Source organism: Hemiscyllium ocellatum, chromosome 6 (genome assembly GCF_020745735.1).
Source record: "Hemiscyllium ocellatum isolate sHemOce1 chromosome 6, sHemOce1.pat.X.cur, whole genome shotgun sequence".
NCBI lineage: Eukaryota > Metazoa > Chordata > Chondrichthyes > Orectolobiformes > Hemiscylliidae > Hemiscyllium > Hemiscyllium ocellatum.
In genome coordinates, this window is record NC_083406.1 from 3088260 (window position 1) to 3113869 (window position 25610).

Here is a 25610-nt window from a genome sequence, read left to right on the forward strand (position 1 = left end):
CATGGTTTGGCATTTTAATATTGGATTTTTTTTACTTAAAAAGGACTACAGCACACATGTTTATACATTAAATTGAAGTTGGGTAATCATGTTTTCATGGTCTTTGAACAATAAATGGTATACCACACATCTTAAAATGATAAAATGGTTAAACCGATTGCAAGAAGCTTTTGAACGTTTCCCCATCCACAGAAATCTTCCAACCACAGACGTATGGATACCAGTACCCATTTCACAAGTCTCCTAACCTACCCATGTAGCCTTTACATGCACCTTGGGTATTCAGATTCAAGACAAGAATATTGGACCTTAATTTAAAATGTAGCAATACCATGGCACTGCACCCATGCAACCTGCATTATGAACACAATTCTTCTTGTTTGGCAAAGCTTTATTCAGATTATTCCTTTAAAAGACCTTACGTATGACTTACTTAATAAATGCATTACATTAAACCATTCCTATATCAGTCACAACTTTGCCTGTACTCTCAGGTTTAATCAAGATGAGAGTTCTAAATTTTCAAAGTTTAATTTTCTGATTAACCCAATTGGAAATTAGAGTTGCTTAGCAAAATTTGTTTAATGCCACTGTACTTTACTCATTTTTGTACAGACTGGAATCATATTGTTCAAGGTAGTGATAATTTTAAAGCATTGAATATCAATTTGTTTCCCCTTCAATAGCATACTTGGGCCAATTGGGGGAGGCAAAGTACAAATGCACTAAAGGTCTTTAAATATATGCATTTTTTTTCATATGAAAATGTAAGGCATTGGAAAACTACCCAAGAAGACAATCAAAATATCAACTGCATTAATTTCACTAAACAATTATGATAATGCATTGATAACTTGCCCGTTCCACACTGTCACAAGTTTAATTTGAGCACCACAGGCCTACTGAAATTGATGTATGAAGTACAGATGCCAATATTTTTCAGTTTCAGTCTGGGTATTTCATTGCATGTAAAGAAAGTGCCCAGGAATAGTTTGGTATTAGAATTAGACTCATTTCCTTAAGTCTTGGGATAAAATGACAAATATTACAAACAAGTTGTGCCCAGTAGAGGGCAAAAAAGGTTATAACTGATAAATATGCATAAATTTTAAATGTAAATAAATGAATACCAGACTATTCAATAAATAAATATCTATTTTAAAACAGTAACAATTAAACCTAAAGAACACCCAGTATCATACCTAGGAGGCCTAAGCACCTTGTTTGCTTAAGCTTTGAAGGAAAATTGAACAATGCACAATTTATTTTTAAATCAAGTATTATGCCATGGCAAACAGCAGTAACAGAAATGTCATACAATTATTATATCCATTAATGAATGAAAACATACTGTATAAAAGTCCAAAATACTTAGAAAATAAGACGAAAGTATAAAAATTATTAAATTTAATTTCTTCAATCAATTTGATGCCTGTGACAATTATCCTAAAAAGGAGTATAGTCATGTGGATACATTACTGGAAGCCAGCTCTCTGTAAATGATGCACAATGGCTCCATCCAAGAGACTTCATTACCTAAGTGAAACAAACACGTGAATATCACAGGAAACATCTAAGACAGAGCAACAAACCAGTAACATACATATTTTGCATGATATAGGAAGTGTGTGGTGAACAAAACCATAGTTTTAATTCACTACTACACAAAGCTGTGGAGGCCAGGTCATTGAGTATATTTAAGACTGAGACAGATAGGTTCTTGATTATCAAAGGGATCAAGGGTTTATGGGGAGAAGTGGGAAAATAGGATTGAGAAATTTATCAACTAGGAGAAAGTGAGGACTGCAGATGCTTGAGTATTAGAGCTGAAATATGTGTTGCTGGAAAAGTGCAGCAGGTCAGGCAGCATCAAAGGAGCAGGAGAAATTCCTGTTCATTCCTGAAGAAGGACTTATGCCCGAAACGTCGATTCTCCTGCTCCTTTGATGCTGCCTGACCTGCTGCGCTTTTCCAGCAACACATTTTTCAGCTTTGAGAAATTTATCAGCCATGATTGAATGGCAGAGCAGACTCAAAGGGTTGAATGGCTTAATTTCTGCTCCTATGTCTTATGGTCTAGTGACCCTCTAATTTTGATGTAATTACAAATAAAACACTACCAACTAATTTAATTTTCACAACCTTGTTGTCCAATTAAAGGGAGAGATTTTGATAATCATGCTTGTCAATTTCGATGACCCCCTGCCTCCATATTAAAACAATTAAAAATAGTACTATTTAGTTCTCCATTGGTGACCTCCAAAGATCATTTTCAGGGTAGTTAGTCAGGTCATGTAGCAACATAGAAACTAAGAGCAGGAGTAGGCCCTTCCAGCTTGCTCGACCATTCAATATGATCATGGCTGATCATCCAACTCAGTAACCTGTTCCTGCTTTCTCCCCATATGCTTTGATCCTTTTAGTCCCAAAAACTATAGCTAACTCCTTGAAAACATTAAAACTTTTGGATATAATTGGATATTGTCACAATCGAAATGGAAAAGTCAAGTGGACCACTTTATGCTGGACATGACAATCACATCCTAAAGTAGCTGTTAGGACTTGATTACCATAGTCAAGCAGTCCAATAATGTTTTAGATGAGTGTTCATGTTACTTCAAAGTTGTCAGTTACCAAAGTGGCAATCACCACACACTGGGACAATCGGGCAAGTGAGCAAAAGGGGCTTGATTCCATCCTCTTTCTTGGTGGGACTGCTCACCATTTTCTCTTGAAATATCTTTGAACACACTGATTTTTCTTCAGGCAATGGATTCCAATTCATATTTGATAAATCGCATAGTTCAGAAACATCTGCCTTGCTTAATTGAGAGTAGCAATGCTTTTCCATAACTACATTAAATTTAACTCAATTATGATCACTACCACCAAAATGCTCTACCAAGGGAAGAATTTCTACTGGATTCAATATTTACACATGCATAAATCTCTCCTCACTGCTACTGATTCTTGCTCTTTTACATGTGTATATGTTGTCATCTATTGCAACAAATTAATACAAATAAGTCTTACCTGAATGCAATTTTTCCAGTTTTCCTTACTTGGCTTATCCTCCAGAAGTTTCATTGCAAATTTGAGCGCCCGGCCGTACATTTTGTTCACGAGTGCATGTTTGTATGCAAAAGTTAAAACCTATCAAGACCAACAGGAATTAAAGCATTTAGATTTATTGCAATACAGGAAACAGAATTAAACAAGAAACATTTCAGCTTGCCACAATTTTCCAATTTTAACCAACTTTTGATAAAAGGATTCGCATTTTATCTCTGCGCTATTAATATTAATGAACTGGATGAGGGAAGTGAATGGACTGTTGACATGTTTGCTGATAATCCAACAAAAAAGGTGTGAAAGCAAGTGGTGAGGATAATACAGACTCCACAGAGGGACATAGACAGGATAATGCAGACTCTACAGAGGGATACAGACAGGATAAGTGAGTGGCCAAAACCTGGTAAATGGAAAATAATGTGGGGGAGAATAACAGATTTTGCAGGACAAATAAAAGAGCTGAAAATATTTAAATGGAGACAGACTTTTGTGCCACAGGATCTGCACATCCTTGTGCATAAATCACAAGCTAGCACACAGGTTCAACAGGCGCTATGGAAGCAAACAGTGTCAGCCTTTTTCAAAAGGGAGAGGAGAATAAAATTAGGCAAACCTTGCTAAAACTAATTAGGTCAGACCTAAAACATCACAAAGAATTCTGTTCCTTTTATTTAAATAAATTGGCATCGGAGACAATCTCAGCAACTTAATGAAAGGTGATCTTATTGAACCTACAAAATACTTAAAGCGATAAACAGAGTAAATGCAAGTATGATCTTTCCCCTGATTGAGGAGTCTAGATGTATGGGTAGAACTTTAAAATAAAGGGGATGGCATTTAGGACCAAAATTGTGAGAATGTTTTTTACTCAGATGGTTCAGATTTTTTGGAATTTTCTAGCCTAGAGGATTGTGGAATCTCAGTCATTGAGGATACTTACAGGAGCGGTCATTAATCTTTTGATTATATTGGTGTAAACTAGTTAGTTTGGGTTTTCCTGATGGGATTCATGCCTTAACCCTTGTGCCTTAGCACAGAAGATTTGATCGATTAAAAATGGGGAGGACCACCTCTCGGTCTGAGTCCTGGTTGCCACTTTTAAAGTAAATCACAGCTCCACTTAAACTTGATCTTTTCAGGTCAGCACTCTCTGCTGGAACTAATGTATGGTCTTAGATACAGAATCAGAGTTCCATTAGTACATTTCTTTTGTATTAGCACAATGACAAATTGTTTTGATGAAGGGACCAGGATATTTCAAACAGCAATAACAATCTTTATGGGTGAAAAACTAAATAATTTGAGCACTGTGAAGCATAAATGTGTTGGAAACTGAGGGACTCCTAAAATCTTAACTTCCTGGTCCAAGTTAAAATCACTTTGGGTAACCACTAGGCAATTTTGAACATTGAATCCACAGCAAGATATATGGTTTGCACCTTCAGAAATAACAAAATGAAGAAAACAACTTTACCTTAGCATCAGTGAGTTCTGCCCATTTAATTATTTCTGAGAAAGTTTCGGTCAAGCTTTTGAAACTGCCTTTGGTATCATCTTCTGTATTGTCTGTCTCTTCTGAGGCAGCACCATCCTGTGAATGGAGCTGCAGAAGTCTATCTGCCAGTGCACAGCCCTTTCGGCACAAAGCATCAATCAGGGAGGATTTTTGTTTCTCCATATCACTAAGCATCGAATAACAATGAAGACAATAAAACAAAACAATTCAGCACTTCAAACAGATATATCTTCCTGGAATACAACATTTGTCTAAGCAAATTAATTAGTTGAAGCTGAACAAAATCTTTAAGAACTTAGTAAGAAAAATCAGAACGTAGTTTGTGTCTGTGCAATACTTAGCAAACCCTTTGATGGATGGTTTCAGAAAACAAAGGTATATTTCTTTGATGAGTGGGTGGGGCCTTTGATAACGTTAATTGCTTTTCTGAGGCAGTGGCAAGCAGAGATGGAGTCAATGGATGGGGACTGGTATAGATGGAGTCAATGGATGGGAGGCTGGTATAGATGGAGTCAATGGATGGGGGGCTGGTATAGATGGGGTCAATGGATGGGAGGCTGGTATAGGTGGAGTCAATGGATGGGAGGCTGGTATAGATGGAGTCAATGGGTGGGGGGACTGGTATAGACGCAGTCAATGGATGGGGGGCAGGTATAGATGGAGTCAATGGGTGGGGGGCTGGTATAGATGGAGTCAATGGAAGGGGGTTGGTATAGATGGAGTCAATGGGTGTGGGGCTGGTATAGAGTCAATGGATGGGGGGCTGGTATAGGGCTGGTATAAATGGAGTCAACAGATGGGAGGCTGGTATAGATGGAGTCAATGGGTGGGGGACTGGTTTGGATGCAGCCAATGGATGGGGGGGCTGGTATAGATGGGAGTCAATGGGTGGGGGGCTGGTATAGATGGAGTCAATGGGTGGGGTGCTGGTATAGATGGAGTCAATTGATGGGGGCTGGTATAGATAGAGTCAATGGATGGGGGACTGCTATAGATGGCATCAATGGATGGGGGTCTGGTATAGGGCTGGTATAGATGAGTCAATGGGTGTGGGGCTGGTATAGATAGAGTCAATGGATGGAGGGCTGGTATAGATGGAGTCAATGGGTGGGGGACTGGTTTGGATGCAGTCAATGGATGGGGGGCTGGTATAGATGGAGTCAACGGATGGGGGGCTGGTATAGATGGCATCAATGGATGGGGTCTGGTATAAGGCTGGTATAGATGGAGTCAATGGGTGTGGGGCTGGTATAGAGTCAATGGATGGGGGGCTGGTATAAATGGAGTCAACAGATGGGAGGCTGGTATAGATGGAGTCAATGGGTGGGGGACTGGTTTGGATGCAGTCAATGGATGGGGGGGCTGCTATAGATGGAGTCAACGGATGGGGGACTGGTATGGATGGAGTCAATGGATGGGAGGCTGATATAGATGGAGTCAATGGATGGGAGGCTGATATAGATGGAGTCAATGGATGGTGGTGGCTGGTATAGATGGAGTCAGTGGGTGGGGGTGGCTGGTATAGATGGAGTCAGTGGATGGGAGCCTGGTTTAGTGATGGACTGGGAAATGCAATGTTTCTAATTATGGAGATATTCTGTTTCAAATGTTACTTTCTCTTTTATTTTACCATTGGATTTATATAAAAAAAATGAGAAAGGAGCTCAAGGTTTGGAGTTATGGATCAATTTCACATCCAAAATCCCAGATCAGAAAATACAATTATAAGAAACTTTATTATTGTGAGTAATTTCTTGAGATCATGTTCAGTACTACAATGAACAGACATCAATTATTAATTTCCAGAAATCTCTTCTCTAAGTCAACAATGGAAATCCAAACTAAATCTTAGTTATTATGCACCTCTTGACAGCAGCAGCTTCAGGTCTGGAGTCTGTCTTCGTGGCGAGATGAATGGCTAAGGCAGTTTGATCAATATGAGATATGACATCGTCTGCTGCTTCCACAATTTCATCTATTCTTTTGATTCGGTCCTATATGACAGAGAGGTCAGAATCCTTGAATTGGTTATATTAACAGAGAACAGGCATTTATATATTACTTTAAGTGGAGAGAAGGTTACATGTTTCATTTTGAGGGAGGCACTGGGGAAAAAAAGAGGATAAGGTCAGTTAGAAGGAATAGAAACTGAGCCAAATTAGAGGAAATAGAGGTGGTTGCAAATTGAGTTGAAAAGATGGCTGAGGAAGTCTTTTTAAGGTGGAAAAAATGTTGAGAGATTACCAGGGAGAGGAGGAAAGCCAAGTCAACTGAAGGCTCTCAAATGAATGGCAGCAGCAGGATGCATGGGAGAACAGGGAATAGGAGAGAATGACGTTAGAAGACAGGGAACCAATATTCATTATCATGGCTGAGGAAATTAGTGAGCAGGACTTGGTGAGCAAGATGTGGTGGCTGCAAGATTATCAAGGAGAATACAGATAAAGAGGGGAGAAATTGGATCACCCCAAAAATGGGCATGAAGTGCATTATAATTAACTTTAGCCCATTCATTGTCTTGGTGCAGAAAATGCTCTCTATAAATGATCAGTAAAGTTCCAGCCATTACTGATGACTGGGGCTACTTAAAGGCAGCTGTTCCTCAGAAATGGGTGATGTATTGGGGAGTGCACAAAGTGTGGAACATTAGACAAGTCAATGTGAGCTGTGACATATCAAGGATTGTCTATATGTACTCCACTGCATTGTATGAAAATCTTTCACAAGCAGTATCAAGGAGGAAGGACATCTTGTATCTACTGAAAGGAATTAAGACACCGACCAGACCAATGCTAAACCATGCTAAAGGAACAGTGGGAATCACTAGCAGCAGATGTCAATAGCAGAAGCTTTGCTGCAAGATAATAGATGGAAAAAGCATTAAGTTTAACAATCTGCCTTGTGTCATTAAGGTGTGTCAATTCAATTTCAAATGGCAAATCCTACCAGTTCTTTCCCTACCCTCATCTACTCGTCAATCTCTACAGCGCCCTTCACTCATCTACCAATAATCTCTGCTCATCAGTGATTAACCTTTAACTCATAGGCTTTACTCTCACACACTTAGCATTATTGCAAACCTCATCCCACAGCCTGCCACACACAGTGACAGGTGTGACTCCTTCCTATAGGAGAAGATGGTGCATTATAACAAGCCACTATGAAGAATGGGGAGCAGAGCAGAGTGCCTAAATATTTAAACTTACATGGGCAGAAACATGGCTGGCTATCATGGGAGGGGCATTACTGAAGCAGGCTGAAGGATCAATGATGAGTATATCAGCATTCTGAATTCACTTTCACTCATATCATTTCTCCCTCATACACAACCTCAGACATACTTGCTGCAGATAATATAAGTATACATGTCTACTTTCTAGTCTCTCCTCATCACGAGCTAATCCTTGTATTTTATTTCAGCCAGCCAAAACATGCAGCCTTTTCAATCAGCACAGAAAGAGGAAAATGACAGTGAACATAAAGAGGCAAACTCATTCTATCTCATTGCTGCAGTCACAATGCACATTCTAGATGTTAGACACAGGAGGGGTCTGAACATGATGAGATACAAAGACTCCTAACCCAGGGCAGTGGGAAAGAAGAGTGAAGGTACTACTGCTCCAGCTGGCAAGGTCACACATTAATTCATTTGAAGAGAGAGTGAGATGAGGACTTTGATGGGCCAGGCTAGAGAAAAGTTGATTGGTGCACATAATCAAATATTTAGTGCATTAGAAAACCAGGGTTCATATCAAAGAGCATGGAAGAGCCCAGCACCACCTTAGTACAGGGATTTGCCCAGAAACTGAAGCCTATCCTTGCCAGCATTGAACAGGTGAACAGTTTAATAGCATAGCTGTGGAACCCAAATGCAATGTCTTACAGTGGGTAGCACAGTTTCCATAACGCAACAAATCATTTGCTTCAAAGGTTGGAAGGCTCTCTTAAAACCTCAGATCGCTGCTATCATAATTCTGCTCACTGCTATTCAAAGGGGTTTCCATGGCATCCCAGGAATCTGATGAAGGGCTTATGTCTGAAACATCGAGTCTCATGCTCCTGAGATGCCAGATCTGCTGTGCTTTTCCAGCACACTTTTTGACTCATCCCATTAATCTGTCAATTTGATTTCAGCCAGATCAGAAGGACTTGATAAAGCACCATTTGGTGAGAGTGACAGCGCTCTGAGGAACATGAACCTGCTATCCTGTAAAAATGCTAGCAGGCTAGGTTCCAATCTCTGCCAGCTAATCAGATGACTGATACTTTAAACTGCACACCTTGTTATTGGGTATGATCTCGTAGGATTAGAGATGCTTCAAGTTGTCTTTCACGTCCGTCTGCCTTCTCTTCACTTGGAGATTAACCCCCCAGATCCAGAGACAATGATGGGCACAAAGGGGAGATTGATTTATTTTTCAGCATCGTTTCAGGACTGAATTTACAAAATTGGATTGGAACTTTTTTGTCAGAAAGAAAATGATATTATAATCAGTATTGGAAAATAGACAGAGACATGGGACTGTCAGTGAATAGTGTGGTTGAAGCGACTGATATTGCCCCTGATTTTTTTCATCACGTTGAGTCTGAGCAAACGAGACTATCTGCATTGTATCACATGCTTTTGAAATCCTCCTCCCCCTTATTTGCATTTGAAAGGTAATGCCAGGACATTTTCCTGATAATGTCCATTGAGTGCAGCAGGGTATGACAAATCTTGATGCCCACTCAGATGGGTATTGCAGATCTGCTCAGTCTGGAACAGTGTAGGCAGTGGAAGCATGGCCCAAGAAAACTGATCATGTATTCTCATGCTGTTTCACTTGGCAGAATGCCTCTCATTGCTGACCTGCTGCACATATGGATGCGAGTTCTGGACCAGAATGCTGAACCATGTCATGAATAATAATCAAAAAAAAATTGAAGATAAACTAGCAAGCAATTTGAAAATAAACAGCAAGAGCTTTTTCAAATATATAAAAAAGTTCAAGCTCCCAAGTGAACATAGGGCATTGAAGCATTAGGGAGGAGAAACAATAATGGGGAACTAGGAAATGGTGGAAGAGTTCAATTAATATTTTGCATCTGTCTTCACAATAGAAGACACAACTATATTCCAAAAATACTAAATAATCAAGGGACAAAAGGGGAGTCGACTCAATGGACCAAATGGCATAATTCTGCTTCTATGTCAGGGCGGGGAGTGGGATTGAAAATAAGTACAATAATTATCACTGGACAGCAAAGTACGAATAAAGTAATGGAGCTAAAGCCTGGTAGGTCCCTAGACCTAATGAGTATCAACCATGTATTTTAAGAAAGTGGCTGCAGAGATAGAACACTGCTTGTGATCTTCCCAGAATCCTTAGATTCTGGAAAAGAGCTGGAACCGTATTCAGAAAAGGAGGGAAACAAAAATAAGCAACTATAAGCTGGTTAGCTTATCATCTGTTACTGGAAACACGTTATGGGCACATTATGAAGGACGCAATAGAAAAACATTTATAAATACATAACACAATCAAGCAGAGTCAGCACAATTTCATGTAAAGGACAATTATTTTTAGAATTCTTTGAAGATGACAGGTAAAGGGGAAGCAGTAGACATAATATATTTGGATTTCCAAAGATGTTCAATAAGATATTGCATGTTTGGCAACTGAATAAGATAAGAATTCAATGTGCTTAGAGCAGCATCATAGAACATAGAATCCCTAGTGTGGAAACAAGTCCTTCAGCCCAACAAGTCTACACGGACCCCTTCGAAGAGTAACCTACCCAGAGCCATTCCCCTTCCCTATTATCCTATATTTACCCCTGACTAATGTACCTAACCTACACATCCCTGAATACTACGGGACAATTTAGCATGGCTAGTTCAGCTAACCTGCTCATTTTTGCATTGTGGGAAGAAACCTACACAGATACGAGGAGAATGTGTACACTCCACATAGACTGGTGCCTGAGGCTGGAATCAAATCCAGGTCCTGGTGCTGTGAGGCAGCAGTGGTAACCACTGAGCCACCATGCCACCCCAGTACATTGGCATAGATGAAGGATTGACTAACTAAAAATACAGAGCTGAAAATGTGTTGCTGGAAAAGCTCAGCAGGTCAGGCAGCATCCAAGAAGCAGGAGAATCGACGTTTCGGGCATGAGCCCTTCTTCAGGAATCTTTTTAGAATAGGTCGAACGAGGAAAGGTTGAGAGTGCTAGGCCTTTTCTCATTAGAACGGCGAAGGATGAGGGGTGACTTGATAGAGGTTTATAAGATGAACAGGGGAATAGATCGTGTAGACAGTCAGAGACTTTTTTCCCGGGTACAACAGAGTCATATAAGGGGACATAAATTTAAGGTGAAGGGTGGAAGGTATGGGGGGGATGTCAGGGGTAGGTTCTTTACCAAGAGAGTGGTGGGGGCTTGGAATGCGCTGCTTGTGGGAGTGGCAGAGTCAGAATCAGAATCATTGGTGACCTTTAAGCGGCAATTGGATAGGTACATGGATAGGTGCTTAATCTAGGATAAATGTTCGGCACAACATCGTGGGCCGAAGGGCCTGTTCTGTGCTGTATTGTTCTATGTTCTAAGGGCTCATGCCCGAAACGTCGATTCTCCTGCTCCTTGGATGCTGCCTGACCTGCTGTGCTTTTCCAGCAACACATTTTCAGCTCTGATCTCCAGCATCTGCAGTCCTCATTTTCTCCTAACTAAAAATACAACAGAGTTTGGATTGGGGATAACATTTTCAAGATGGCAATCTGTAACAAGTAGTCTGCCAATGGGAATCGGTAGTGGAGCAGCAATTATTTATCATTATGTTAGTGACTGGGATGAGGGAAGGGAATAGACTATCGCCGGGTTTCTGGATGGTGTTAAATAGGTGGGAAGGAAAGTGATGAGGATGATACAAAGAATCTACAGAGGGATACAGACATTTAAATGAATGGACAGAAACTTCTGCAGATTGAATATAATCCGGAAAATGTGAGATTATGCACTTTCTCAGCAAGAATAAAGGAATTGAATATTAATTAAATGGTGACAGCCAAAAATACAGAATTCTTGCTTAAATTGTACATGGCTCTAATCAGACTACAGGTGGAATCCTGTGAAGAGTTTTGAGTCACTTATCTAAGGAAAGGTATATTGGCACTGGAGGCAGTTCAGAGAATGTTCATCAGGCCGATTCCGGGTACGAAGGGATTGCCTGAAGAGGTGAGGTTGAGATGGTTGGTCCATCAAGACTGGCTCATTTAGTATGTTCAAGGCTGACACAGACATTTTTAATTAGTAAGGACATCAAGGGTTATGGGGAAAAGTCAGGAGAGTGGATCTGAGGATTATCAATCACCTTAATCTCACTGAATGGCAGAACAGACGTGATGGGCTGAAGGTCCTACATCTGCTTCTTAGTCTTATGATCTTATGAGTTAACCTTTGACTCAGTAAAATACAGGCTGCATACAGGTGCCACAAAATGAAGGGATTGTGATCTCTGCCAGGGTAAGAGGCAATTTCACTGCAGCATGAGCTGCTGATGGTGATCAACTGCACCTTGAGTTTGGAATGTGCTGTTCATGCTCTACTTTAACATTGCTTTTGTGTCTACAGCAGTTGGCAGGTTTCAATGAGTTTTTTTTGTGAAATGATGATGTACTGTTGCTAAAGTCAAAGCAAGAGGATTGCCTTGAAAGACTATCTGTGGATATGGCAGCTTGCTGAGAGCACATCTCTTTGCTGAGGAGAATACATGCGACCGCTCTTCAGTTTCCCACATGCTAAACTTGCAAAGAAGACTACATACCACAAATAATGTCTGGAAGCAATCTGTTGCAGCACAACATTTTAAATGAACCACAAAGTCATTCAGCAACAGCCAAATCACTTCCTCTCAACTACTCAAGTTTTAGCCAAATATAGAATGAGTATAAAAGCATGTGCATTAATAATACTTAATCAAAGTTTGGAAAATCAATTAGCCCTCAAAATAAAGGAAACTGCTTAATCGAATGTTTCCTCCAATAGAGCAGGATGTAACAAGGATTCCAGCAGTGGTGGTGGTTAGCTTGTGCTGCAAGTTACATGGAAATAATTATTTTTGGTAATTAATAACATGTGGGACTGGAGTTCATCCCTGGGTCAAACAGAATGCCAAGATTTCACTTATAATAAAGATGTGGCTAGGGAGATGGGACCGAAAAAGCACTCTTCCATATGGTCATCTGGAGAAATGTTTGGCACATTGATGACTGTCAGATAGTCTAAGTGCACAGACTTAATTAGAGGTCAAGGGTTATGACTAAGAAGTGGAGCCAGATGATATCAGTATACAGTATATCATATATCTGAAATTTGACCCTGTGCCTTCAGATAATGTCTTTACAAAAAGAGGGGTCAAGGAGAGATCTCTGGGCAACTTCAGAGAAGCCTGGGCAGTAGTTACAGAGTTTGGAGCAGCACAAGGTCACATCACTCACTGGCATTGAGGCAAGTTAAATTTTCTTAACTTTTTGCATGTTTCTGTGCATTGCTAAAACAACTTTCAAATGTTTTTTAACCTTTTCATTGTCCAAATGATGCAATCGTGCAACATATAGAGGAAGATGCGTAGGATAAGACTCTTTCAATTCTTCATACAGCGTATTCACGTCCAATCTAAAGAAAAACAAACAAATCTGGTGAACCATCATTGCGCTCTCTCTAAGGTAATAATATCCTTCCTAAGGCAAGGAGACCAAAACTGCACACAATGCTCTAGCTGGAATCTAACTAAGCTTTTCTACAATTCAAACATGACTTTGTTATTCCTGCCCTCAAAATCTTATGTAATAAATGCTAACATTCCATTCGCCTGTTTGATGTCTGTCTTTCTAACTTTGCTTCTAGTTTCTCTGACCTATGGTTATACTAGGTGTAGGTGGAATGTAACTTTTCTTCATTTCTCTATTCTGTTACAAAGGATTGTACGCAGGTACTCTGTACCTAAGATAATGCCTTGTTGCCAACATTATTACACTGTAACTAATCTGTAACTGAAGAAACTGTACTTAGATACCTTTGTCTGTAATATGGCACATAAGTGGAGACTTATAAACTTTTCACTGTACTCATTTGAGTACATGTAACGATAAAACTAATTCAATTCATTAATATTTATGTATTTACATGTTAACCTTCAGTGACTTATTCATGAGAACACCCAGGCTCACATGCAAATCTACAGCATCTAATCTTTTATGATTTAATGAAACACTGCATATATGTTCTTCCTACCAAAATGAATAATCTCTTATTTGTCTACATTATATTCCATCTATTATATTCTTGCCCACTCACAAAATTTGTCTCTTTAAAGATACTCTGAAACTGCTTCACGTCGCACTTTTCTAGCTTCGTGTTATTGGCAAACTTAGTGTATTACCTTTAGCACTCACATTCAAATAGTTGATTTATACAATGGACAGCTGGGGCCCAAGTGTTGGTCTTTGCAGTAGCCCATAGGCACAGTCTGCTAGTGCAAGAATGACCCGTATATTTTCCTGTTAATCAATTCTTAATCCATGTCAAATTATGAAGTCATATGCCACATGCTTTAATCCTGCTAGCCGACTTTAAGGGACTTCAATAAAAGGCTTTTGAAAGTCCAAGGATTCACCAACTCTCCTTTCTCAATTTTGGTAGTAACATCCTCAAAATATTCCAGCAGACACAGGGGCTCAGTGGTTAGCACTGCTGCCTCACAGTACCAGGGTCCCAGGTTCGATTCCAACCTCAGGCAACGGTCTGTATGGAGTTTGCACATTCTCCCCGTGTCTGTGTGGATTTCCTCCCACAGTCCAAAGATGTTAAATGGCCCATAGCATTAGTTGTATTGGTCTGGGTGGGTTACTCTTCAGAGTGGATTTGTTGGGACGGCACGGTGGCACAGTGGTTAGCCTTGCTGCCTCACAGTGCCAGAGACCTGGGTTCAATTCCCGCCTCAGGCTACTCTCTGTGTGGAGTTTGCATATTCTCCCCATGTCTGTGTGGGTTTCGTCCAGGTGCTCCAGTTTCCTCCCACATTCCAAAGATGTGCGGGTCAGGTGAATTGGCCGTGCTAAATTGTCCGTAGTGTTAGGTAGGGGGTAAATGTAGGGGTATGCGTGTGTTATGCTTCGGCGGATCGGTGTGGACTTGTTGGGCCGAAGGGCCTGTTTCCACACTGTAAGTAATCTAATCTAATCTAAATTCCATCCACCAATCCATGCTGACTACGCTAAATCAGATCATTATTTTCCAAAAGTCGATTTATTGCACCCTTTACAATATTTTCGCATTCTCCCTTCTAGTGAAAAGGCTATAGGTCTGTACTTACCAGTGTTCTGTCCCTCCTTTCTTAAATAGTCAGGTAACACATATTAACTTCCAATCTTCAGGAGTCAATCCAGAATCACTGATATTGTGGTCTACCTACAGTACATGGCCAAGCAATAAAGTGGCCCAGCCAGTGAATCTCACACTTTGGAATGGAGAATATCACAGTCCTAGGATTTGATCTGCAATCCCATTAATTTCTCCAAACAACTTTCTTACTGATACTGATTTTCTTCAAATCCTAATTTCCCCCTGTCTTCAGATCTCTAATACAGGGAGATTTATAATACTTTCCTCAGTGAAGACAGACACAAAATAAACATTTAACCCCTCAGATACTTCTCTGTCCCCCATTATAAATTCTCCTGACTTGTCTGCAATGGACTCACATTAACTTAGCAAAATGCTCCCTTTATATGCACTTGTGTAAACTTTTACACCAGTTTGTTACGAGTTCTTTGTTAGTTTACATTCATATTCTATTCTATTCTTCCTTACTTTTTGTCGTTTCTTAGTCCTCCCTTGGTATACTCTAAAATCCTCCTGAAATTCAGACTTATTATTATATCTAGCAATTTATAGGCCACTTTTAATCTTACACAAACCTCAATTTTCTCTGTTAGTCACAGCCAACTAACCTTTTTGAGTGTTTGTGTCTTTAAAGAATGTATAGTTGCTGTAAATTATGTCATAATTTTTACAAACTATTTCTGATGTACCATTACATCTTTATCTTAGCTAATTTGCACTTCATGCTTTCCTCTGTTTAAATTTAACACACTAATTTTACATTGAGCTACCTCAAACATACTTTCAAACATAACATAAAATTCTATCATATTATGGCCACTCATCCCTAAAGGTAGGCGTGTTCTGGAAAAAACAAATACATACTTGGCCATCCAATGTATCTTCAGGTCTCTGAGAGCATCAGCAAACTCATCTTTTGCATCTTTCTCTTTATCCACATCTTTCTCTTTGGTTCCATTCTTCTGCTTATTTGGAGACGGTATAAGATGATATTGCACAGACACCATGTCCTGTTATGTAACAGAGAGAAAAAAAATTAAAAATCCAAATATTATGACTCCATTAATTTTAACAAAAAGAAATACTTATTCCCAGCATTCACACTGATTATAACTTAATAATATTTACAAAGCTGAGGTGTTTATAAAACTTAATTGGAAAAATACATTTTTTACTTGACCCAATCTCAGTACTTGCATCAATTTAAATGTGATGCTACTGTGCATTCACTTCCAATTTGCCCAGTGATGGTAATCTCCAAAGATATGAGACAGATAATTTTCAAATGAAATCGATTTATATATTGAGGAATCAAGATGTCTAACGATATTAAATAAGGAACTGTGAAGAAAAACACTAAGAGTTGAAAGCTAGGATTCAAATAAAAAAAAAAGGAAGTACCAGCTGTTGTGCTGTTTGCCTTACTACTCTTTAGATTGTAAAGAATCCCTTTGCCAAATAATGTTCTCAAATCTGGAATGCTTCTCCAAATGCTTCAATGTCTCCATGGCTTGGTGCTTTCCAATACTGTTCAGCTCTACAAGACTTCATAAGCTCTCCATTCCGGAGACTCTGACCTTTTGTGCGTTTCCCTCCATCACTAATCATGTTCATTCATCAAAATTAAATTCTCCGTATAGTTCCCCGCTTAAATATCTGCACTAGCCTTTCTTTCTGGAACCCATACTTAAAATCTAGCCCATTGATTAAACTTTGGTCAGCTTTCCACTAGCTGTAGCCTTTGCTTGGCAATGGCAAAGCTCATATGATGTACTTTTTTTTGTTAAAAGCACTTCAGAACTGCATGTTATGGTACTTGGTTATGTTTTTATGATTAGGACTCAAGTAATGCTTCCACTACTCTTCTGATTTCCAAGGGTCAACAGATCTTTCAAGGGACACTGGACCCGAAATGTTCACTCTGCTTTCTCTCCATAGATGCTGCCAGACCTACTGAGTTTTTCAGTAATTTCTGTTTTTGCTTCTGATTTCTAGCACCCGCAGTTCTTTTGGTTTTTGACAGAAATTTTGAACCTGCAAATGGCAAGTGATACTGGGTTTATTCTTAATTTGAAACCCAGGATTTAAACTTCTGTTAACCAATGGCACTAACAGTATATATTTGGAATCTGGTCACAGATTAGCAATGACATCATTCAATACCAGAAGGGGTGACTGGCCTGCTCTTGTCTTGGACTTTATTTGAGATTGGGCTTTCCTTTACATTGAGCAGGGCATTGTTGTTTGCGTAGAGGTTGAGAAATCATTTCATTGAAGAAGCCCATTGGCTGGTAATGGGATATTTTACAATGTTCTGCATCAAATTTCAACAGGCAAGACCTTCTCTGTATGTAGGGGTGAAAGGATTGACTGTTAAGTCCTTACAGTAAATGAGACTTATGTGGTGCATTTTACAGAAGGACAGCAGGAATTCATTTTATGAAGATCGATCAGCAAAGGGAAAAATGGCATGCTATTGGTACCATGAGGAAGTACTAAATTGAGCTGTCAACAATACTGATGACTAAATACTTTTGATTTTCACATTAAAATTTTCATATTTCAATTGTAAAGGTGAAACCACCGTAACAAATATATTTTTCATTAATTCATGGATATGGGTATCTCTGGCAATCCCAGCATTCAGTATTCACACCGAATTGCTCTTCAGAAGGTCGTAGTGAGCTGCCTTCTTGAACCACTACATTCCTTGGGGTACAGGATACCCACAGTGTAGTTAGGGAGGGAGTTTGAGGGTTTTGATCCAGTGACAGTGAAGGATTCGTGATACAGTTCCAAGGCAAGATTGTGCGCGGTTTGGCAGGAAGCTGAAAGTAATGGTATTCCCAAGTATCTACTATCCTTGCCATTCTAGATGTGCATAGATCCTGGTGCTGACAAGGGAGCCTTGGCCAATAGTCAGCATGTATAGAACCTCTAAGCAGCTAAGCAACTTGGAGGACACTTTGCTGCAGTCTATCTTGAAGATGGTATACACTGCTCCCCAGTGAGTCATGAGTGAAGTGAGTGAATGTAGGATATGGTGGATAGGTGAACTGCTTTGTCTTGGATAGTATCAGGCTTAAGTTTTTATGGAGCTGCATGCATCCTGGCAACTGCAGAGTATTCTATTGCACTCCAACTATGTCCTGTGAACAACAAGCAATGGAGAGACAGGAGGTGATTCACACATCACAGATTTCCTAGTCTTTGACCTGGTCCTGTAGCCACAGTATTGACAAGGCTGTTCAGTTCAGTTTCTGATCAATGATTTTGATCAATGTGGATTCAGTTATTGTATTGCTATTGTATACTAATGGATGATGGTTAGATTCTCTCTTGTTTAAGACAGTCACTGCCTGGCACTGTGTAGCATGGATGGTACTTACCAATTATCAGTCCAAGCCTGGATGCCATCCAGGTCTTAGGCATTTAAACACAAGCTATTTCAATGTATATTGAGTTGCAAATATTGCGGAACATTGTACAATCATCAGCAAATATCCCTACTTTAAGAATGGAGGAAATGTAATTGATAAAACAGCTGAAGATGGTTGGGCCTAGGACACCGTTTTTAGGAACTCCTGTCGAGATGTCCTAGAGTTGAGATGAATGGCCTGGAACAACCACAACCATCTTCCTTTGTACCAAGTATGACCACAACCACTCAATGTTTGCCTCATGAATCCCCCCAGTGACACTAGTATTTTTTAAAGGGATCTTTAATGCTACATAACGATCAAGTGCTGCCTTGATATTATAACTCTCACTCCATCCCCATTAAAGAGCTTGTCAAATGGTTTTACAAACAAGCTGGTTGAGTCAATTGTTCATGTTTTTGCTCCAAATAATTCACATGATGTGCCAGTACTCAACACCCTCAACAATGACAATCAATCAATCAAGTGGTGCTTTTGGGTAGCTCTGCCAATAGATCACATAACACCAGCAGTAATACCTGCCCTGATAATGCACACAGACAAGTCAACAGGAGTCCTGTGACATAGTGCTAGTGGTCCTACACCAGGTACTGTAGATCTGGCTTCAAGGCTGACCTGCCATGTAAGTGTGTGATAACTTATATTTTAATTAACCTGTTCAAGTTTCACAACCATGGGTAGGTCTTTGAATTATCAGACTGTACTAGCTTAGTTATTATTGTTTGGGTGGTTACTATTAGTTCCTTGACTGTAATCCTGTTTTGTTATCAAGCAATCCCACACAATTCCTGAAGTCAATCTTTTGGTTTTATACTGACAATATTTAAATCTCTTGTTGAAAATGTTAAAAAAAATGAGTTTAGTAATTGATAGGCAGACAATAAAGAGGCAAAGTGAAATAAAACAGTAATGAAGACCACTGTCAGTTCAGAGAAAGACTTTCGTTGAGTTATAAAATTTACTTCCCGAGTTCTGTTTGATTAATTAAAAATTCTAATGAAAACTGGGCAAACAATTTTGGTCATATTTGCCATAACATATTCTCTTATCATTTACACAACTGTCGCCAAGTCACATTGTATATTTGGACTTTAATAATATTTTGTAAGTTCAATGTACATCATTAGTAAACATGCACATTAAACACAAATAGACACTATATTTTTGAAAGTGGTTAGGACAAATATGCAGATTAATATCTAATGCCAATAGTGACATTATATTCAGATTAACAGACTTAAACCAAAAAAAGGAATAACTTTCCATTTACAAATTTAGGAAATACTAAAATTGTACACAATTCAAAATTACACAATATAAATGCTTATATTTATCTGGATTCAAGTGAACTAAATTAAAGCCAGCGAGTCTTCCGAGCACATCAGGTAATCTTTTAAGGATACAACAGGATTTCTGTGCTACAGCAACATCACAATGGTCTTTGAAGAGAAATTCCAGAAATAAAGTACAGTTTTGCGACTATTTCCAATTACTCTGACAAGTAAAAAATGAGGTCTGCAGATGCTGGAGATCACAGCTGAAAATGTGTTGCTGGTTAAAACACAGCAGGTTAGGCAGCATCTCAGGAATATTCCTGAGATGCTGCCTAACCTGCTGTGCTTTAACCAGCAACACATTTTCAGCAATTACTCTGACAAACCAATTTGACATTTTATGATTAAATGTAATGATTTTCAATCTTTTATGCAGTATGTTCCTATAAGCTGACATATACTATGTGAAAGAGTGGCGGAAGCAGATCAATGCATTCAATTGAAAGTGGAAATAATAATAAGCCAGCTAAGAAAGTCTAGTAGCAGGAATGGGATTAATTTAATTCAACAGCTGTTCCAAAGACAGCCACAGGACACGTTAGATTAAATGGCCTCCTTTGCTGTTTCCATGATAACCCATCCTGAGACAATCAAGTGAATAACCACAACTGGGCCGAAAGTAACAATCAATCCCTGATTAATGAAGTGGACAGAAACATAGTTGGTAAGAAGAAGAAAAAAAAATCACACTGTTCTGATCATTTTCTGGACTGCAGAAGGCAATTGCTGCACCCTAAACCACCACTGGAATGGAACCCACTATCATTAACATACTTCATGTCATGTATGTTGTATAACTGGAAAATTTACAACTGTTAGTAAAATCAATCATAAGAAGAAATGGAATAATTTTATTAGTAATTCCTCATTCTCGGCAATAACCTTCAAGACTTGTCAGGGGTTCTTTGGTAGCACCTCTAAGAACAGAGAGTCAAGGGCATCAGAACATCAATTAAACAACATCCTGATTTAGAAATGTGTCAATGTTTCTTCAACATCATTGGTTCAAAATCCTGTAAAAGTATACCTTTACTTTAACAAACAGGCTGCAGCAACTTCAAAAGCGACTTACCACCACCTCCTAAAGCTCAGTTAGGATTGGCAATAAATACTTGGCTTCTCAATCACAGCCACATCACTGGAAGAAATTAAAACAAAACCCACAAAGGTCTGCTTTCAACAGTAATTAAGATGCAGATTTTTTTTCACAATTGCAAAATGCTTGCTTGAGGATGATCACTGCTCTGTCCTTTGAGTTTTGTTCTGTCATATTTTTTATCCCTTCCTTTTTTCCTTATTCTCCTGTTCTTCCCTCATTTAAAAAGCTCAGATTCCATATTTGCCTCAGTTCAAAACATTGGAGTCATTTTGTGTTGATGTTATTGAAGCAATTTTGCTTTGGAATCAGCCTCTAGAACATCAGTCCTTATGTGCTGCCTACAAACTTTTTTGGGCTGTGAAAGTTTACAAAATTAAAGCAGTACAAGAAAAAAAATGCAGACCAACTGTATTTCACAATAAGTATAAAATGCAGCTAGCTTGCATAGAAACAAAGTTAAAACACACATAGTAGGTTTGTGAATTGTGAGTGACAAACTATTTAGGAACATGGGACATAGGACGTTATAGCACAGTGCAGGTCCTTCGGCCCTTGATTTTGTGCCGACCTTCAAAATTAATCAGATGCCCATCTCACCTACCATTATTATCCGTATGAATGACCACTGCTCATTTAAATGCTCTTAACGTCAGCAAGTCTATTACTGTTGCAGGCAGGACGTTCCACTTTCTGATTAAAGAAACTACCCTGATATCTGTCCTAAATCTATCACCTCTCAATTTAAAGTTATGTCCCCTTGTGTTAACTATCACCATTCGAGGAAAAAGGCTCTCACTGTCCATTCTATTTATTGATTATCTTATACGTCTCGATTAAGTCACCTGTCAACATTCTTCTCTCCAAAGAAAACAGCCTCAGTTCCCTCAGCCTCTCTCATAAGACCTTCCCTTCATATTAGGCAACATCCCAGTAAATCTCCTCTGAACCCTTTCCAATGCTTCCACATCCTTCCTACAATGCGGTGACCAGAACTGTACACAATACCCCAGGTGCAGCCTTACAAGTGCCTTGTACAGCTGAAGCATGACCTCGTGGCTCCGAAACTCAATCCCCCTACCAATAAACGTCAATACACCATATGCCTTCTTAACAATTCTATCAACCTGGGTGGCAACTTTCAAGGATCTATGCATCTCTGGACACAGATCTCTCTGCTCATCTACACTGTCAAGAATTTTACCATTAGCCCTGTACTCTGCATTCCTGTTACTTCTTCCGATGTAAACCATCTCACACGTTTCTGCATTAAACTCCATTTGCCACTTCTCAGCCCAGCTCTGCAGCTTATCTATGTCCCTCTGTAACCCACAACATCCACAACTCTGCCTACCTTAGTGTCATCTGCCAAGTTACTAACCCATCCTTCTATGCCCACCTGCAAATCATTTATAAAAATGACAAACAGCAGTGGCCCGAAAGCAGATTAGATTAGTTCAGAAGAGGATGCTAGATTAGCTAGCCCACCCACCAATGGAGCAGTTGAGCTGGCTAAAGCATCAAGTGACCCAATATTATGCAGCCACAGCAGAGGACTCTTGTGGTGCAGTGGTAGTGTCTCTACATCTGAGCCAGGAGACCCAAGTTGAAGTTCTATCTGCTCAGAGGTGTGTAATAACATCTCTGAACAGTTTGATGAGAAAATATCTACATTGCAACAGCAAGAATGCTTGGTGTTGGGGTTTTTAGTGAAGTGGCAGTGTGGTTCCTACCTCTGGGCCAGAAAGTCTGGGCTAAAGTTCCAAATGCTCCACAGGTGAGTTATAATGCATCTGAACAGATTGATTAAAAACATTTGGAATCTTTGGTGTGGGCAACTGTTTAGTTTTAATTTCTAAATCAGCAGAAGGAAAGGGTTTGACCTTTAGAGGGTACTCTCTGCTCAATTGCTCATCAGGGTCTAACAAGCCAAAATCCCCCTGCCATTCTACCCAGCGATCTTCAAAACCCTACCATCCACTGCAATGCCTTGGGTGCACAAAGCCTCCACCACAGTGAGACCTACAGTTTCACTTCTTTCCACTGACAGCAGAAGTCTCAGCCATCTACCACTCGTACATTTCTGACCAGCATTCATTCTGCTTCAAACAACAAGATCGATGAGCATTACCATTGGCGAGGAACTTCATGATCAACTCCAGCAACAGGACTGACACCCTGTGGGAGTTTACATATAACTGCTTTTAATAACTTTTATATTTTCCTATATCAGAGTATCACAGCCAGTCCAACCACAGAAGTGAGTACGAGGCAGTACATGGTTTCATACAAACGTATGAATTTGGAATAAATGTAGGCAATTTGAACCCCCTTGCCTGTTCTGCCTAATCTTATTAGGCATCAATAAGATCATGCCTAATGCAATTGTGACCTCAACTTCACAATTATGTCTGCTAGTCAAAAATCTTGTTACCTATGCCTTAAAATTATTCAATGACCATTCTCTGGGGAACAGAGTTCCAAAGACTCTCAATCTTCTGAAGAAAAATCCCCGCATCTCCACCTTAAATGGCAGACCCCTCATTTTTGAATTCTGTCCTCTAATTCTAGTCTCTCGCACAAGGAATACATTCTTTTAGCATCCTGTCTGTAAAGTCCTCCCAGGACATGAAATGGTTCAGGAACCAAAAGAGAAAATCTCAGCAGGTCTGGCAGCATATGTAAGGAGAGAAAAGAGCTGACGTTTCGAGTCTAACTGACTCTTTGTCAAGTGGTTCAGGAAGATCAACCTCATTTTTCAAAAATCCAAAGAATAGAAACTCAGACTGTCCAATACCCCAGCTATAGGTTGATCTTATGAACAAAATAAATGATGACTACTATGGAATTGTAGTCAAGGTGAACTGACCAGCAGATCTTTCAAGAAAAAGTTCTCACTCAGCTCCCAAATGTATTTATCTTGCAGTTATAGCTGGTTCTGTTCTGTTGACAAGTATGCAATTTCACAAAGATGTGCTGGGACATCTTTTACTGGGTTTAACTTTAATTTGAAGAATGTAGTGAATTCGAAAAATGTCTTTGGGTCTATTCTGGAAATGCATTGAAAAATTTGAATTTTGTTACAAGCATAAACAGAATAAATGCATATAGTTCATATTGAGATGTAGAGTGAAACACAGATAACCACGTGGGTGTAAACATCACTCACAGAAATGAGTTGGATGTTTAAATTTGCATCCTGTATGTTTGCATGCTGTTCCAAAACTTGGTTCGAGATTTTCTGATCAAGTCAGATGTTTCCCGAAATGGGATGATGCCTGGATTGCAAAACTGCATTGCCTGTGGCTACTGCTCCTATGTGAAAATGGTTCCTGTAGGGAATTTTACCGTCATGGTTTTGCTTACTTGGGAGTTCATCCAGCAAACTGCAGTAAAACTACTCAGTCTGTATTCACCTCTGTGAATTCTTATTTGGTAACTGCAAATTACAGGTTGCCAATGGAAGATGCTGAAGAATTTTGGACTGGGTAAGTGTAGTATGGAGGGTGAGAGGGAGTGGAAATAGAGAGGAAGAAAACAAAAGAGGGAGTGGGGAAAAAAACCAAGCCAAAAACCAAATTAAGCGGCATGTCACTACCTGCAGCTCCTAGCAGTAGTTAGAGAGCAGCAATAGAAGAGGCTTGGGGAGCAGGTCGCTTTCCCACCTTCTCAGCTGGGCAATTATGCATGCGTGGGGGACCTAAAAGAGGGGCAAAAATAATTTTTAAAATGGGGATAAAAATGAATATAAATTAAATTACTTAGCACTTGTTCTTGAATAAATATGAATAGAACGAGAAAGAGATAACAAAGTGCATCTCATGCAACTAGAAATGTGTGTCATCTTGAAACAAGTTCAATTTTATAATAAAAGTAAATGCATTCTAGGTACGCTGCAAATACAACAACTGTCCAGTTAGTTCATGATGGTTTTTATTTGCTATGCAAGCAGTTGTCTAATTCAATGTATCAGCCATGCCTCTTTTATTCCACACTGCTTTACTCTTTCTTAAATGTTAATAGGTTCTGGGTCTCAGTCAGTTCGGTTACGCGTTCCAATTCTTCATAGTCCAGTGTACAATTTATCCTTCTGAACCCTCTATCACCTTAAAGTCACCAATTTCCTAACCTTTGCCATGGATGGTTAATTCCTCTACAGTTTCACCCACCAACAATATAACCTGAAAATTCTCCTTTTCCTTCAATGGAAGTGTAACCAATCTCCATCCACCACACACTTCTTCCACTTGGCTGAACTTGTTCTCACTTTGAGCAACTTGTCCTTTAACTTCCTCCAAATAAACTGTACTGCGATGTGCATATGTAGGTTCTTAGTTACACTGCCTTTGTGTCACTCCAGAAAATCTCAAACTTTGCTTCCAATCTCCAGCCATCTCTCACCCTCACACAATTCAACTCCAACTTATATACCTCCAAGCAGCATGTCCCTTTACAATCTCATGCACAATCTCAGTCAATGCTCACCACCTGAATAACAATTATATATCCTACTGTCATAGCTGTGACCGAGATCTCTCATAGCACAGTGGTAGTATTCTTACCTCTTAGTCAGGAGACCCAGATTAGAGTCCCACATTCTCCAGAGCTATGTAACTACATCTCTGAACAGGATGCTTTGAAAATATCACAGATCAATGACCAGTGGAACGGATGAGCTCAGGTGCACAGTCATGTTAACAGTACGGGGTTCAATTCCTGCAACAGCTGAGGTTACCATGAAAGACTTGCAGCAGTGATGGATGGGATT

At 39.5% G+C, this 25610-nt stretch overlaps 1 protein-coding gene across 4 annotated transcripts in view; it reads right to left on the bottom strand.

Annotated features, from left to right (window-relative positions):
• tpp2 (tripeptidyl peptidase 2) overlaps window positions 1-25610 on the bottom strand; it is a 98832-nt gene continuing 73222 nt past the window's right edge. For 3 of the 4 annotated variants that reach the window (XM_060825799.1, XM_060825798.1, XM_060825797.1), the window contains 6 exons: window positions 15837-15982; window positions 13148-13244; window positions 6452-6582; window positions 4547-4754; window positions 3034-3153; window positions 1-1536 (listed from right to left, as the gene is read on the bottom strand). In XM_060825799.1, coding sequence (XP_060681782.1) covers window positions 1447-1536; window positions 3034-3153; window positions 4547-4754; window positions 6452-6582; window positions 13148-13244; window positions 15837-15982 — 792 coding nt within the window. In that variant the 3' untranslated portion in view covers window positions 1-1446. Of the gene's footprint in view, window positions 1537-3033; window positions 3154-4546; window positions 4755-6451; window positions 6583-13147; window positions 13245-15836; window positions 15983-24440; window positions 24543-25610 lie in introns of those variants that run through there. The other variant, XM_060825800.1, reaches the window with a different exon arrangement.